The 11,899-nt window shown below is 30.9% G+C and overlaps 1 protein-coding gene across 3 annotated transcripts; it reads right to left on the bottom strand.

Annotated features, from left to right (window-relative positions):
* Window positions 1–1,163: 1,163 nt before the first annotated feature.
* LOC134688421 (E3 ubiquitin-protein ligase XIAP-like) lies at window positions 1,164–10,719 on the bottom strand. 3 transcript variants are annotated; one of them, XR_010101816.1, is made up of 7 exons: window positions 10,562–10,719; window positions 9,180–9,669; window positions 6,597–6,763; window positions 6,079–6,205; window positions 4,168–4,225; window positions 2,374–2,412; window positions 1,165–1,600 (listed from the first exon to the last, which is right to left on the bottom strand). XR_010101816.1 is itself a non-coding variant. In XM_063549126.1 (6 exons), the coding sequence occupies exons 2-5, from the start codon at window positions 9,661–9,663 to the stop codon at window positions 4,191–4,193; spliced, it is 813 nt and encodes a 270-aa protein (XP_063405196.1). In that variant the 5' UTR covers window positions 9,664–9,872; window positions 10,562–10,719; the 3' UTR covers window positions 1,164–1,600; window positions 4,168–4,190. The 3 variants fall into 3 exon arrangements, 1 of the variants encoding a protein (XP_063405196.1); XR_010101815.1 differs by having other exon boundaries at window positions 1,167–1,600; window positions 9,180–9,872; window positions 10,562–10,718; XM_063549126.1 differs by lacking the exon at window positions 2,374–2,412 and having other exon boundaries at window positions 1,164–1,600; window positions 9,180–9,872.
* Window positions 10,720–11,899: the final 1,180 nt, after the last annotated feature.

The raw sequence follows: 11,899 nt of genomic DNA, 5'->3' as shown, positions 1-11,899 counted from the left end.
AAGTTTCAAAAAGTGAAATTATCAAAATTGCACGTTAGGTTTAGTATTTTAAAAGTTTGACCAAATTCCTAAACTATCAAATTTATAAACGAATTTTAGAATTTTGATATTTTAATAATTTGGTTAAAATTTCAAAATTTCAAAACTTTTACACAATTTGAAATTTTTATATTTTAAAACTTTGATCAAAATTCCAAAATTCCAAAATTCTAAAATATCAAAACTTTTTAAAACTTTGAATTGATAAGTGTTACACGGATCCAAAGCCTATTATCCAAACATTAGAAACAAAACAAATTACGAAATAAATCTAAAACTATTGCAGACTCAACTTTATATTTATATTGTTCAGAATAAATTAAAATCAAATCAGAGGGAAAATGTAGAATACATTGTACATGAACATATAATTAATGATAAAAGTCACTGTAGGCAAATGTGAAATCAAATGTCTTTTTTATTTAATATATATCCTTGCATACATGTACAATGACAACAAGGACTGTACGCATTTGCAACATTTTACACGAGACTATTTCAATGAAATTTAAATTGTTGAAACGTGATAGAGTTATACATGGTATACAGCATATGTAACATTAAAATGTGTGTTTCAAATTTGATATATTTTTTATTTGTGTATTCAATAAAACAAACATTGCAAGCGTTTCTTACGATTGTATCTACTCACCAGAAGGGTCACTGATCCGTAAGGATACCATTTTTTTCATGATTGATCAGGAATTTGATAAAGACGTCGGTGATTTTGGTGCGGTTAACAGTTTTACATGCAGTAGGAGGGAAGAAATCGATAATATCCATATGCATAATGTATTGCTTGTTTCTTAAAACCGAATCAAGAAGAAGACGTAATTCCTTGTACGATGAATACAGCAACATTTTTTTCCAAAGCTTGTTGCGGAAACACCAAATTGAAACAGGTAGTAGTTGTCCTCAATGAGGAGATGCAAGAAGTGTGCATATCCATAAACAGAAAGAAACCAAACACGAATGTTTGCCGACTTTTAGTTTATTTTGGTTTTGTCTGCAAATGTTAGAATGATACATTGCTAAAACCTATTTGAGATGGTACAAAAGTAAATTATTCTAATTAAATTGTAAAGATTTAATTGTTGTAATTTTTTTTCATCATTTTAATTTTCTTTTTGGATATCCTAATTCAAGCAAGTTCACACAAGTTCTAAACTTTTAAAATTAATCTTTGAATTTGATTAATTGACATTTCTTTTTATTGAGAATCAATTGACTTGATGACTGATCATTTATAACATTTTTTAAAAATCACAATTGCATTCTAACAAATAAACAAATAGGTTCATGTATTAAAATCTAACTACTACATGTAGTCTCAGTTTTTATAAATGCATAAACCCATTCTATTATCATGACAGATATGTTTTTAATCTTTTCTTTATCCTTGTATCACAGGATGGACAGAAGACCATAGCAACAGCACACTCCTCACAGGTCTGTCGATGTCCACAATTTACAAACAGTATACAAATATCATTGGTTCTACATCGAATGCATTTCATTTTTTCCTTCAGTTGTCTGTTTGTCTCTTTCATTTTATGAAGATCTGTAGAGACAATAGATAAACACACCTCAAATCTAAATAGTTTCGATTCACAGATTAATTGCTTGAAACTTTTTTTATATTTTACAATAAAAGATTGTTCGCCTGTGAGAGAAGTTTATCGAATTTATTCATCTTTGGTCTTTTGCTTATTCAATTCTATGGTGTTTGGATGTATAAATACTCATTGATACTCTCTTTTGTTTACTTTTACAAATTGTGACTTGGAATGAGAGTTGTCTCATTGGCATTCATACCACCTCTTCTTATATTTTTTAAACCTTCTCATGTAGTTGAATAATTAAAGAAAGTATAAAAGGCATTGATTACGATGATAAGCAACAATAGAAATTCAATTTAAAAGTTGTAATAGGCCTGTCATCGTAGAAATAATGAATCACTTTTTGCATTAACATATATCGAAAGGGGATGTTATATTGTTTCCAAATGAGAACATTATTCGCAATTAAATCAAGGACAAGGATCTGAACAGTGATAGGTTACGGTTTCATTTGTAAGACTTGCAACTCATAGGCATTTCATTGCAACGCTATATGTTTATGATTTATCATATTATTTTGAGTAATAATAAACTGTTAATTCATATGGCTGCTTGACAATATTAATTGTATTCAATACACATCAATATAATCTTACCAATACGAACATTTGTAATTTACATTATGAAATAGTGTAACAGTTATTTAATTCATTTATGATTTTAAACTAACGTTGTTTTACTCCATGATTAAAAAAAAGTACTGTATAATAATTACCCTTTTCCTCTTCTTTTTCTTTCAGATAAAGGCGATGCACTGTTAAGAGAAACATATTAAAAATTAGTTTTATCAATTTACCAATACCAAGGCGTTTTCCCAAGGAGAAAGAAATGCATAAATTTGACATATATGACCTATATATACCACAAATCTGTTCGACAGAATACACTTCACTCACAATTATCAGGAGAACTTGTTCAGGGAATCACTGTTGTGTACGAATGAATACACACATAATGGTAACAGCTCGAATCGACCATGTCAGCTTTAAAATTAACGATTTTAAATTAAGCAGAATATTTCCATCTCACTGTAAAATATTCTTGTTTAGACCGAATGTATCAATTCATCAGACAAAGTTTACTTTTGAAGTTAGCTGTTCTGTTATGATTGTTTTTAGTCCAGGACGTCGAATATTTTTTTCCCTTTTTTTACCAAACTTTTGTTCATGAGTGTGCTAGAGTGCCCTAGGTCTTACATGTTTTACTTTATTATCGTTTTTGTCAAGAAAAACCCTTCAACAAATGAATTAGTAACTTCCGACCTTTTCCTTTCTGTTTTCCCTCCGATCAATTCCAATAAGGAATATGTTATTATACAAAATATTACAAAACGTCTTATGTTGTTCCCCTCACAATTGTGTTTTTAAACACATTAGGGTAACTTTTTAGTATTTTATATACTACAATCTAGTATCCTTAATTTTAATATGACGTGCGTCTTTGGCTTTGTGAATAATACCGTGATAAAATTCTCGATATATCCGTACTTAGCGCGGATTCAGAGATATACATTAAAATGGATTTTACAATAAACATCCCACGTAAATCCTCATGCATCGGAACCTGTTTTCCAACGCTATGCAGATTTTATTGTTTTTAAATTTGCAAATAAATAAAAAATACAGAACGTTCATTCTTAATTTGATGCATAACAAAAAGAATTAATGCACAAAATGAAAATAAAATAAAATTCCACGAAAGTCCGTTTATGATTTTGGAGCTTTTAAGTCAATTTAAAACATGACGTCATACAAATTGAAAACCTAAAGCTGAAAGTTTTTCCGTTACGTGAACTATCGAAATTCGTAAAATTGTTCATTAAAATGGATTTTTGAAGTAGGTGATGTTTTATATTCCATTCTATTACCTTATTCGAATATTTACTGATTTCAGCAAGTCAACACGGCTACTCCTTAGTTACAAAATGTCAACTTTAGATTTGACGGCAGCTTACGAGAAAAACATGTAAATTAAAAATGGGAAATGTTGGGTTTGAGAATTCAAGAAATTATCAATGATGTTTATTCTCTATCTAACGGGGAGTTAAACAGAACAGCCACACACACGGCATACCGACAATCGCTTCAGTTTTTAAATGTCAGTATCGAAATAGTTCATGGAAGCCATAAATTTGTTTTCAATTTACACATAGCCTGAGCCTTGATTATTTCTTAATTTAAATTTTCAACAGAAAAAACACCAATGAATTAAGATGGTATTTGTTTTTCATCAATGAAATCAACTAAGCCTATTACATTCGGAATGTCTGCAATTTCTTGATAGTATCCTTAATGTAAGGCCAACACCAATTATTCCAAAAATATAACCAAAATTAATATATAATATTCAAATAAAAGTATGGAAATTGCATAAACTCACAAAATGAGATAGACATGGTACATTGACGCAGCAACAAATGTGGAAAACATGTTGGTAGAATGAATTACGTCAATACAATAACAAAGCATGAGGAATACAACAACTAAATAATCTTTTTATAGAATTTTACCGAGTAAACATGGTAACTGTAAATCAGTGCTGACTGAGTTTTCTGGTTTCTGTCCTTTCTAAAACATTCAGGAAAGTTCTATTAGCATTCAAGAAAGTTATTGTATCTTGTTCTTTTAATGAACAATTATACGATTGTTATTTTTTCATATGTATCAACAATTTTAGGATGAAATGAAAACCACAAAGCAGTCCCGGTCGATTTTTGTAACATTTTCTTTTTCTGAAATCTTCGATTGTCGTGTTTGATATAAAAGACTCGGTGGTCAACGAATTCGATTTGATAGCAATCTATAGTTTAATCGATGTTGATTTTAAATATTGATTGGTTTTATATTTTTTAATTTGAAATACATTAAGATGTTTTTTTTAGAGTATATACATGTCTGTTGCGTGACCATCATACATAGTTATCAATGTATATGTTGTGTAAAGTTATCCTTTTTTACAAATTATAATTTGTAGAAAACAATTCTACAAAGCATAAAACCACAGAGATTTAATCGGTAGAATCAGATTCTGTAAATGATGGTGAATCTAAATTAATTAGTACAACTGTTGAAATTGTGTCATTGGAAGTCGAAACTCAAATTATTCGCACAGGAAAACTCGCACTGTCTGGCCATAAAATCCAAGCGAAAGTCCTCACAAGAAATATACAATACAGAAACTGATCAATGTTTTCCCAATTCCACAGCATGACCGAGCTCCAACCAATAGAAGGAATACACGAATATGCAAGTAGGAAATCTTGGATATCATGTAGGGACAATAGCTGATAATTAACGCAAATGTAAAGTCAGATGTAACAATTCGAAGAGTAAATTCAAAGAGCAGAATATATTGTAAAATTCGAGGTGTCAATGTTCGCTCACCTGATCCAATATGAAAATTGTATAGTATGGTATATTTTTGTAAACAGAGTCATCAGTGTGTTTCATATTGATTCGTTATTAAAAGTAAAATAATTTTCTATCATTTGATGTACAAGTTTATTCCATGTATATTTATGCATAAGTTATGATTGAACTTAAGCGTTCTATTGTACAAATTATATATAATCATTATTAATATGTACAGACACATTTTGGACAAAGTACAATTTGTATAGAGTCAAAATATAAATTATAATTTGTAAATTTATTTTGTACACATTATAATTGTATACAACATATACAATAATTCAAATTTAACGTTCAAAGACATATATTCGGTTTAAAACAAAATTAAAAAAATTTGCAAATGTAACCCTTAGTGAGAGAGGGGCGAAAGAAAAAGAGGGACATTCAACCTCCTAATTTAGATAAACTGAGCATATAGTAAATGATATGAATACATTACCTCAGTTATGCGTTTAACTTCCTCGATATATTCTCTACCTTTCATCTGAATTAAAAATTTACAGAATGGAAACTACCTGGCATGTTCCTCCCAAGGACGCTTTAAAAAAGGGGGGTATACTGTTTTACCTCTGTCTGTCCTTCCGTCAGTCCGTCAGTCAGTCCGTCCGTCCCATGAATATTTTTCGTCGCATTTTTCTCAGGAGCTACCATACAAGGATTTCTGAAATTTGGTTTCAGGGTTTATCTAAGTCAGCTATACCGTGTGATGCTTTTTCAGATTGATCACTTGACGACTTCCCGTTTACCGAACACTTGTATGATTTTACACATGATAGCCAAGTTGAAAATCCCTCGACTTGATATTTAGAATCACGACAGGTAATTTTGTAAGTATCTTTTAGTTTTAAAAGAATAATAGTACATGCAATTAAGGGATAAGAATTACTAAATTCTTTAAGTTGTAAAAAAACTAAAAAAAACTAGGTTGGTAATTAGTTACAATATGTAATTAAAATCAATGTAAACAATTTCATTTAGATAAATTAGGAAGAAGTAATTGATACATGTACCAGTGTAAAAGAAACCAGCATCCACTAAAATCTCTGGGGTTTGTTCAATATCAGTTCTCCAAATACCAGCAAATGTTTTCAATCGAGAGTCTTTGTCTTCTAAAGTAGGATGCTTTGGATTATAGATCTAAAACATACATCCTATATCATAAAGTAATAATTTTTCATTCATTGTCTATAACTGTCAATGACTTCCGGACAATATTTTATTCGATCATGCTGATTTATAAACAGAATATGAGCATTATTATACTAACCAAAAGATATGGTAATGTAATTTAAGAAGCAAAGGTCAATTGCAGAACATGTGGACGCCTTCTGATTATTTGCTGAAAGGTTATTGGATGCATTCTCAAGGCAACGTGTTTTCATTAAATTGCAACTTTTTGTAATTCAGATTTAAAAAAGACAAATGACATATTTTGAAGTTTTCAACTTTTTTCAACATTTTAGTTTTTGATTGGTGCTTTATTTTGGGGAATGGTTTTCGTTAACATAACTGTAAATATCAAATGTACCTTTTCCCATCTTGTTTGCTGGTCATTTACATAGTCCACTCCCTTTTCATTTATAAGGAACGCACACTTAAAGCTGTGTCTAGCATGTTCAACCCATGGTTCATCTTGATGATTCCATTTCGCTAGCCCAAGTCCACAACAAAAGCATCTCACAATATCAGCCTCGCCTTAAAAGACGCAAAAAAATGTGAAAACAGTGCATTACTTTGTTCGGTCAGTAATACACACAACGATAGTTAATAGTTATCCCATGAGAAAGAGGTATGTCCGCGTCAGATCACCCTAATGACCAGAGGCTAGAGAGGGTGATCTGACACTGACACACTAAGTCTGTTTTGTTACAAAACAATGAAAAGCATACAAAACAAAGAAACTCAGGCTGGGATGATGTGGGAGAGATGATCTGGTAGGGATGATCCGGCTCAGATCACTCCTGGTAGAACAAAGGAGCTGGAATGTAAGTAACGTGTATTCATTTGTGTTCTTACATGTATTGACTCCGTCCACACTTGATATTATCGAACAATAATAGATTGAGTGTTGTTTGTTTAACACCTAGTGACAAATAGTTTATTTATAATGAGGATAAGAACAAGAGAACATTTAGTTCATTAGATATATTCGTCAATGTATAACAACCGAGATAAATGTCGAGCAATTAAGACTGTCAGTGAGGGCAGAAATAAAAATTATTTGAGAAAACTCTTCGGATAACTGACGCAAAGTTTCTTAATGGCTATGGTGCTTGTTTTTTTAATTTTATTTCTATATTTAAACAGGCGGTAACAGTTGTTTAATGTAATTTAACCGATCTAAAATTGAAATAAATTTCAAGAGAGGTATTTTCGAATGGATTTGCAGTGTTTATCTGATGGAAAATAGATGTGTAATGATGCTGCATTTTCAAATGTATTCGTACACTGTATCTTTATTGCCGATGTTATGTTGTGTTTTAAATCCCATGACAGATTCCCCCCTAAATGGAAAAAAGACCCCCATGGTAAATTCACCCCTGTCCATAAATGGAAAAATTAACCCCATGGTAAATTGAACCCTCCTATTTTTATAGCTTTTTACAGATCGAAAGTCAGACATATGGAGAAGGGAAGAAAGTTTTTCATGTTAGGAAAGAAAATAGCGCGGCTTGGTATAAGTACCCTGAAAATGCTGAAGTCTTTACCAACAACATTTCATTTAAAGACTTATCAAATCATTTTGAATTGACCATGTTACTTGAATGCTTTGATTATTTCAAATTTTCACATATTAAGGGAGTTTTATTTACCATGGTAAAAAGGGGGAAGGATAAAAATTACCATTGCTGAGTAAAATTATAAAAACAACTCGTTTACAAAGTTATGATACATCAATAAGTGGTTTATATGAATTTAACTTGATATAAAACATGTTTTGAATATCAAACGAAACCATGCTATTTTGACCTCTGCTATATATAGTATAGCACTTCGGTGTTGACATAAATATCAATAATTTTAACAACTTTCCTGTTTAGCAAAATATGTTTTTTTTCGAAATACGAAGTATTTTTTATCCCATGCATATACTACATAAGTCGTATTTTGCACAACTTTTTGGAACTTTGGGTCATCAATGCTCTTCAACTTTGTACTTGTTTTGGCTTCATAATTATTTTGATCTGCGCCGCTGGTGAGCCTTGTGTAAACGAAACGCTAGTCTGGCGTATTAAATTATATATTTAATAACTATTGAACCCATACCATATACCATTATTTTAAACATATCTACAAAGTGTAGATCATTTACATAGTTATGATACTCAAATAAATATTCTATATAAATTAACATGCTGGAAAAGATGTTTTGAAAATTTAACTTAGCTATGGTATTTTGAACTCTCTGCCATGGTATATTAAACCCCGTACTACAGACGTCGAATTAAAAAATAATATAGCTATTCTAACTCATTTACATTGTTATGATACTCCTGTAAGTAGTGTTTATGTATTTAACATGCTGGAAAAATTGTTTTAGATTTTTACTTAGCCATGGTATATTGTACCCCAACTATGGACCTCCAATTTAGATAAAAACATCATATCCAACAGATTGTTCATAAATTAATCTATTTATCTAAACAGAGGGAGAGGGGCTCATGAGGATTTTCGAATAACCATATGGGAAAATGTTGACCCCGGGGTTAAAATATAATTTTTTGAAATAGTGTTTGACCCAGGTTCCCTTTCAGGCTGTTCATAAAACCATATGACACCGGGATCAACTTCAAACGATGCATATAACAAATGGAAAAAAGTTCCTGAAATTTCAAGAGAAGCGTAAAACTACTTAACTGATTACTAGTGATTAGTTTTACAAATTCCCATATCTATTTCAGGAAATTGTAAAATAATCAATCTTTTTCATTTGAATAAATCATTAACAAAGTCTTCACCAGTAACATTGACCATGTTCTATTTAAAACATACGAGATATTAAGTTTTCAAATAGATAAAGGAAAAATAAAAAAGTATTTTATTTTATATAATGAGTAAATAACAGAAGAAACTTTCTTAGGATTTACCATGATTACATTTTAATAATTACCTGTGAAGAAATACCCAGCTTCCGCCAAAAGTTTTGATCGCTGTTTTAAGACGTTTGAATAGGACTGTATTCGTGTCAGGACGTTTTCATATTGTGGATATTGTAGCCGTTGCACAGATTGATCAGTAAATGTATCTGTTGGTGAAGCATCAGTTACAGGTACAATGATGTCAGTGTTAATGTGGTAGTCTGTTAAGGTATTTTTATTTTTCCAGCTTGTTTTAAACGTTATGCACATTTTAATTCCAGGAACGAAACTACAATCAGGACTGCAGCGTACATGAGCCTCCGATGGACTCTCTGGTGGAATCCAGGAATTAACTGATGCTGTGTAATCACAGGTAAGACAACGAACAGTATTCTCTGTTTCAGTGTAAGTAAATCCTGCCTGTACTAATTGAGTTGGACTAAACCGGGGATGAACTGGCCAGTTTATATATGAGGCTTGACGTTCTAGTGGTGAGTTCCATTGGAACAGCCTCATGCTACTCTGAATATCACAAGGAAAATAAGAAAATAGCTGGAATTGTTTTTTTTTGTACGCACAGGAACATTTCTATATTACAGAACTTAATTCGTTTGTATAAAATATACACTAGATGTCTTTTATGTTTCGTCTGAATAATACGTCTCAAAATTGTTAGCGTTATCCTTACTTCGTTGAAGTGTGTCTTTTGAAGTTATATTCCATTACTAAAACATAAAAGCATTCGTTTGATTGATAGATAAACTAGAAGACACAGAAACGTACAACCTGTATTGCTTTACATTAGGGATATTCGAAAACGAAAAGCTTCAAAGACTCAAACATGTATACCAATTTTTTTTTTATTTGTTATCAATTCAAATTGTTCAAGTGTGAAAGTCAAATATATCATTTCAAATAGTTCAAGACCAGAAACAATGTGGATGGATAAATGGCAATAACAATCAAAAACAAGGAGTTAACAAAGACTTACAAACCCAAAGGAAATTTATATCTTCAGGAGTCAGGAAGTTGTTTGATTATACTTAGCATTATTATTCTTCGGTATTGTTTAGTCAATATTAAAGTATTGTATATGATATTGAAAATAAAGCATTACATACTAGAGATAAAATGAATTGGTATAGGAATACCGCCCACGCCCATCCCCCACTCATCACCCGCGTGCATTTTATTGGTAATGATAATAAAACTGAAGGGTGTGTGCATATAATCTGATTAAACAATTGATAACTTGTTAAGTTTCCTAGTCTAACCTGATATGTTTGCTATGCATAACAATCAGACCATGTCTGAGAAAAAACACTGAATGTTATGGATGTTTTACAACAGGCCCAAGATGTTTAAAATCAATTACGAACTCTAGATGTATTTCAATGCTTATATTATATCGTACCTTATTGTTGTAAATAACACCTCAACATGTCGTTTTTTCAAATCACGTTTTCTGTCATGTCTGTATGCCATTGGTGTTTAACTGCGCAGAATATATATGTGTAAAGCTACATTACCTACTTTCCCGGAAGTGGATATTAACCATGTTAACCATGTTTACCTATAAATAGATAACCCATTTATTTCAATTGTTTGGTGTATTTGTTTACACGACTAAGAGGTATCGACTTGAATATAAATACAACCGAGTCACTTAGTAATATTATAACGTCTTACAAAGTATAATTAGTGACACTTGTTCTCAAATATTCATGCAACCATAAAATGAAGTGCAAATGATTGAGACGAGAATTTATTGAATTGTATGTGATACTCCCTCTCATATTCATGTAGATATCATCAATTTATGACGCTAGGAATACCTCACTAAGAATTCAACATTCAGTGATTTTCAAATATACTCTATTAGCAGAGTGAGTTAAGGAATAATGCATTAATATTCTTTACACAATCCGCGTTACCGCGACGGTTTGTGCAACATTCGACAATCTAATACCTTTTTAGAGGTTATGTGATAATTATGAATGCTGTATTTGTTTAGTTTCATTAAACTTTGGAAAGACAAATAAGTTTATTTTAATCATTTAATTTAAAGGAATATAATTTCAATTATAAACTAGTCTAACCAGCTTCAAGGTTAACAGTTTGACACCTTTTAACAAATATAAAATGATTGATAAAAGGGAATATAAAACATCATTTACTAACCTCATGTTTCAATTGATGAAGAGTATCATGAGTATAGCATACACAATTGAGTACTGTTATACAATGAGAAGGTCATATGAGAAGAAGTACGATTATAACTGATCCTCAGATCACACTGGTTTCACATTGGCGTTAATATATATGTAAACATGTACATATATGTTGTGAACAAGATGTAAGTTTGTATAACTTATAATTTGTACAGGGTTTTTGTACAAGTGTTTTACACATACCTCTAGAACTTGGAGATTAAGGTTTATCTTCTGAAATGTACCAGTTAAATATTTAAACTCAAATGCATATACTTTTAAAAATCTAATATTTGGTGCTATTCACATTGTCCTCAAAATGGAAATGAGGATACCTAAATGGTTTAAATTCTAAATTTGTTTTTTTTCCTTATACTATATCCATATCCGTAGAAAGTATTTTTGTTGCCTAAGTATGCTTGTTGTATCAATGTTCTGTATTAGCCTAAAGTTATGAAAATATGACAGAAATATGCGAAACAAAATACTGTATGCTGAAACGTGCGTCTGGCGTAAATACAAAACTTAATTCTGGTATTTTT

This window comes from Mytilus trossulus, chromosome 10 (assembly GCF_036588685.1).
Source record: "Mytilus trossulus isolate FHL-02 chromosome 10, PNRI_Mtr1.1.1.hap1, whole genome shotgun sequence".
NCBI classification, from domain to species: Eukaryota; Metazoa; Mollusca; class Bivalvia; order Mytilida; family Mytilidae; genus Mytilus; species Mytilus trossulus.
Note: the sequence above shows the minus strand (reverse complement) of the source record. Positions and strands in the feature narration are given on the sequence as shown.

Bases quoted from the DNA above. Each gene is read 5' to 3' on its own strand.
- LOC134688421 (XM_063549126.1), bottom strand. From the start codon at position 9,663: ATGAGGCTGTTCCAATGGAACTCACCACTAGAACGTCAAGCCTCATAT. The intron at 6,764-9,179 runs GTAATTATTAAA...GCGTCTTTTAAG, and splicing joins AGCTGGGTATTTCTTCACAG to GCGAGGCTGATATTGTGAGA. The intron at 6,206-6,596 runs GTACATTTGATA...TGTATGTTTTAG, and splicing joins AGCAAACAAGATGGGAAAAG to ATCTATAATCCAAAGCATCC.